The following is a 4,609-nucleotide window of genomic DNA, read 5'->3' as shown; positions in this document are numbered from 1 at the left end:
AACAGTCTTGCAAATACAAACAAAAATTATCATATTGTGTATGTCATATCAAGCAACAAAACGCAGAAAGTACCTCATGCTTTGAAGTCACAAAATTTGTATTAAACCTACCGCTGCATTGTGATCCTTATAACTGAATCTTATGGGACAATTTCGGTCTTGGGGGACTAAGACCTTTTCTTACAGTTTGAATCTAAGGAATCAGTGCTGAAGTAAATAGCATTAAAAATCTTATGGTTTGTTAAGTTCGTTAGTCATATTCATGTCTCTGATTATCTGAGACTTGCAGACATTGCTTTAGTGCTGCAAGCAGGTTGGACACCACAATAAGAAGACTTGCTCAGCACTCTTTTGATTAATCAGTCATGTCTATCGTTTTTTTATATCGTTTTCACTTTGGGTATTGTTCGGCCTTGGATGCGTCTCACACAACTCCTCCTATGTGTATGGTGAAAGTGATGATTAGCTTGAAAGATGCCTCATGCCTCTGCAGGGGCTATGATTAGGCTCCCAGACTATCTAGATGAATGTTGAGCGTACCACTATTGACCAAGTGGTGATTTCACACTTAACCCTATCCAAATTAAGGGGTTTTATCCCTAAAAATGTGTTTTTGCCTTCTGCAAAATCATTTGCTAATGACCGCTATGCCTGCTATGCCTGCCTAGTTGCATAGGTTTGCCACCCAGTTTTGGCACGTCAGTCAATATCTGGACTTCTAGGCCGCGATTCCATCTTCAGCCTCCTTTGCCTTGATGGTCTAGTGCTCTCTTGGGGCTTTCTGTGTGATGTGCACATATGCACCAATCCATAGAAATGCTAAAAAATCCATGAAAGCTCTAAAAATCCTAACAAATCCATCAAAGAAGTCCATACAAATTCATAGAAATCTATAAATCCATATAGAATTGTAAGTCTATTAAAAAAATTTATAATCTCACTTAAAAAGTCTATTAAAAATCCTCCCAAATCCAAATTGACTACACCCCCTAAATTCTATATTTCGAGAGAAATTATATAGCTGTAGCATACAATAATATTTTGTAAAAACGCAGACGAAAATTAATCTAAATTCAGAATTATACAACCAAGGGAAAAGAAACATCAAATTTGAATCTTCTCTTTTGCTTTCTTTGCTGCAATCTGTCTTCCCTTTAGCCAAACCTTCATTGTCGATGCAATTTTCCGCTTCACATTCATGACTCAAGAAAACAGGCTCTGAAGAGTCGAAGGTCGCCCTATGTGTTTCGTCCAAGAGCTTTTCCACACAGCAGTGCATTTGAAGGAATGTTGTATTCGTTATAAAGGCTTTGGACTGGGTCCCAAACCCTGAGATAGAACTGTTGGCCAAGATACTGCCTTTCCCATATAGCAGATCTCAAGTTCCACATTCCTTGGTTGTCAAGTGACACCAAAATAGTTGTCCAAGAGTTTGGATACACCTTAGAAGAGAAAAAAGCGAAAATTATCTAACGAAAAGTCGAAATAAGCATGTACTAATCAGTAACAGCCTTTATTTACCTGAGCAGTATGTCGAGTAAGAGCGTCGACGAGATTGTAGGTTCTCCTCTTGGCTGGCGTCCACAGTCCGGAACCATAACTGCATTTGTTCAAACAATAAAGATTATAGTCTACCCATTGATCTCGTAAGAATTTAAGCACAAGAAAGCACATTGGACATACCCAACAACCCAGAAATCATATCCATCTAAATGCATTGATTGGACGCTATTTTCGTTGTTTTGGAAAACAATTTCAACGAAGTCGTGGTGTGAGACCGGCATGACAGGGGCACCTACGAATGCAGAGCCATCTGAGGGAACGGTTTGGATGGAATTTAGGCTGAAGACTCCAGGGATGTTGAAGTAATCAGCAAGCTTTAGAGGGGTATCGGGGTTAACATAAGAGACCCTGTTGAATGCATACCGCTGCTTTCCATTTATCAATGGTGCTGAATTGGCTAACACAATTGTCTTTGTTGGTGTGACATGGCCGTAATGGAATGAGCCCTGAGGATTAGGCCTGGCTGCATTTGCTGTTAGATTCCACCTGTAAGAAAACAATGTTCAAAAGGGTCAAATTAAATCATTATAATCGTACGAATCTAATGCTCATTATGATTGAATTTTGCATATTTGTACCTGAAAGTTCTTGCTTGCTTCATAGACCAGTGTCTTTGATAAGTAGGACCGGCAGGCACAGGTCCAGAAACGGAGGCGTGCGAGTTTGTATAGTGTATCACTGAAGTAGCTGTAAGAACATGCCTAGTGAATCGTGTGGATGCAACGATGTAGTAGTCCTTTGGAGCCTGATTGAAGGTTACTAGGACAGAGACTGACTGGCCAACATGTATGTCAAGAGAGTCGTACAAGTTCTGAATTGGGTGAGATCCTTCGCATTCAACTAACTTCAGTTTGTGGCCTTCAATCCTGAAGTTTAATGAGGTTGACAAGCCAACATTTGAGATCCTAAACATATATGTTTTTCCTGAAATCATAATACGAAAAACATAGTTCAACATTAATCATTTGAGTAAATGGTTAAACTGGTTCCCCAGAGAACTAAGAATAGTTCAAGTGTTTGAGGAATCAAAGATCGAGAGTTACCTTGGTCACCACTGAAAGTGTTACTAGTATGGCCATTTATAAGAACACCGGAAGGAAAAGGAAGAGATTTTCCAAAGTCCAAAGATTGCTGTAATGCCTACAAAAATCAAAACAAAATGAAAACACAACTGCATTAACATACAAATTCTTTTAGCTAACACTTTCAAAGTGCATGTAGAATGGCAGTCGTATGTTTTTCTTACCTTGTGGCTGGTATTGTACCAGTCGCCGGCAAGCAAAGTGAAATCTCCATCAGGGATTGGATAAGGGACTGGGATTCGAGGTCTTGCGTAAACATTGATCCCTCCAAACCCTCCAGCAGCTTTGTGAAATTGAGTTGATGGGAAATATGTGAATGAACCTATCTGATCCTTGGTCTGAAACTTGTAGGTGTAGTTTGAGTTCGGCGGAATGGGACAATTGGTTCCCAAAACCCCATCTTGCCAAGAGTTCTTCCTCTGTTTAATCCCATTCCTGGTTGTGAACAAAGAAAATTTCTTATGATGCAGATATCATTAGAATGAATGCAACAGCCAAATATTCAGACATTGAACAAAAGAACAGAAATGAAGAGCTAATCTCGCCTAATTCTAAACAAAGAAGTACATAATTGTTTCATTTGATGGCACACAATGTAGGGGAACATACTCAACAAGATTTTCAAGCTCAGATTTCTCATTAATTAAAATCTGGGAACAAATTTCTCCACTTAAGTAAGCTTAATGCAACAATTTGGCTTCAGTTTTTACAATTGCCCTTCTACTTTCTTTGAAGCTTAACCTAAATTAAATGGAAAAATATTGCTCCTAAACGGCAGTAGCCATTTTTTTTATCAGATACTGAACCAACATTCTTCAGAAAATGAAAGTTCTTTAATCTAAAAACAATGGAAAACAGTTACAAATATAAAAATAAAAATAGAAAAGGACAAGAGGTTAATTGGAGGATGAACTCACCAGGTTAAGAGAAAAGGTTGGTCCAGCTTGTTAATAAGGTTGAGAATAATGTTGTCATTGGTCACAACATCTAGTGTAGGGCCAGGAAATTGGCCATTGATGAGAATTACCTTCAAATATCCAAAACCAAAAAATAAATAAATAAAGAAAAAACCCGAAAGCTCAAAAAATAGAACTGAGATTGCAAAATTGGCAAAAAACCCACAAACCTGTTGAGGGACACCAAGGGGAGAAAGAGTCCCATAAGTCACAGTCCAAGTGTAGAACTTATATGGGTCTTCTGCTTTCACCACAGAAGAATTCAGAAACACTGCCAAAACCCCACAAACCAAGTGGAGCAAGAAGCCTGCTTTTTGCTTCATTTTCCCTCTCCCTGCAAAATGCTCCCCCCAAAACCACAGATTTGAGTTTTGTTCAATTTATTTATTTCCTTTTTTGTTTGGATGGCATTGGATTGAGTAGTTAGTGATACCCCTTTATAGCAGCAGCGCGGGAAAAAGTGCTCATCAGATATGTCCTTTTACTTCACTTTAATTTTTTTAAACGAGAAAATTCCAAATTTGCCTCTAGATTTTGGTTTAATTAGAGCTTAGTTTATGAACTAAAAGGTTATACGTATCGATTATTGAACTTGTGACAATGCAGAGTAACCAACTTTTCAGGCAACACTATTAGAATTTTAGGATTTAAAAGGATAAGTAATGTGCCGAATTTCTAACTTAGTTATTCCAAAATTATTGTTGTTCGTATTTTGACAAATTCAAAGATTAATATGCACAAATTTTCTGTCTAAAGACCAAAGTTACAATTAAACTAAAATGCTCTAATTAATTGTTATATTAACAAAACTGCTTTTTCAAAAAATAAAGTCTAGTTTGGTGAAAAAAAAAAATAAATAAAGTCTGGTTTTATAATTGTGTGAAGCCATCAATGTTCTGGTATTGGGCACAAAGACGCGTTTTCGCGTGATGATAATTCTCGTTTGCTTAGAACAAAAGCCAAGTTTAAACCCATCATTCAAGAACTAAAGTGAAACAGCATGACACA

The 4,609-nt window shown here is 37.6% G+C and overlaps 1 protein-coding gene across 1 annotated transcript; it reads right to left on the bottom strand.

Moving 5' to 3' along the window:
- Positions 1-901: 901 nt before the first annotated feature.
- LOC103956190 (L-ascorbate oxidase homolog) lies at positions 902-4,032 on the bottom strand. Its single transcript, XM_009368140.3, has 8 exons — positions 3,772-4,032; positions 3,563-3,672; positions 2,810-3,080; positions 2,607-2,703; positions 2,142-2,487; positions 1,684-2,049; positions 1,522-1,600; positions 902-1,442 (listed from the first exon to the last, which is right to left on the bottom strand). The coding sequence occupies exons 1-8, from the start codon at positions 3,922-3,924 to the stop codon at positions 1,239-1,241; spliced, it is 1,626 nt and encodes a 541-aa protein (XP_009366415.2). The 5' UTR covers positions 3,925-4,032; the 3' UTR covers positions 902-1,238.
- Between the last annotated feature and the right edge of the window lie 577 nt (positions 4,033-4,609).

Source organism: the organism of the source record quoted next, unplaced genomic scaffold, assembly GCF_019419815.1.
Source record: "Pyrus x bretschneideri cultivar Hongxiangsu unplaced genomic scaffold, Pyrus_bretschneideri_v1 Contig8, whole genome shotgun sequence".
NCBI lineage: Eukaryota > Viridiplantae > Streptophyta > Magnoliopsida > Rosales > Rosaceae > Pyrus > Pyrus x bretschneideri.
The sequence above is the reverse complement of the archived record's forward strand: the minus strand, read 5'-3'. Positions and strand labels throughout refer to the sequence as shown.

What these genes read in the sequence shown, in the direction of transcription:
- LOC103956190 (XM_009368140.3), bottom strand. Translation starts at nt 3,924, where the DNA reads ATGAAGCAAAAAGCAGGCTTCTTGCTCCACTTGGTTTGTGGGGTTTTG. An exon ending in CACTTTCAGTGGTGACCAAG is followed by an intron (nt 2,488 to 2,606) that starts GTAACTCTCGAT and finishes TTATGATTTCAG; the next exon opens with GAAAAACATATATGTTTAGG. An exon ending in TTACTCGACATACTGCTCAG is followed by an intron (nt 1,443 to 1,521) that starts GTAAATAAAGGC and finishes TTCTCTTCTAAG; the next exon opens with GTGTATCCAAACTCTTGGAC.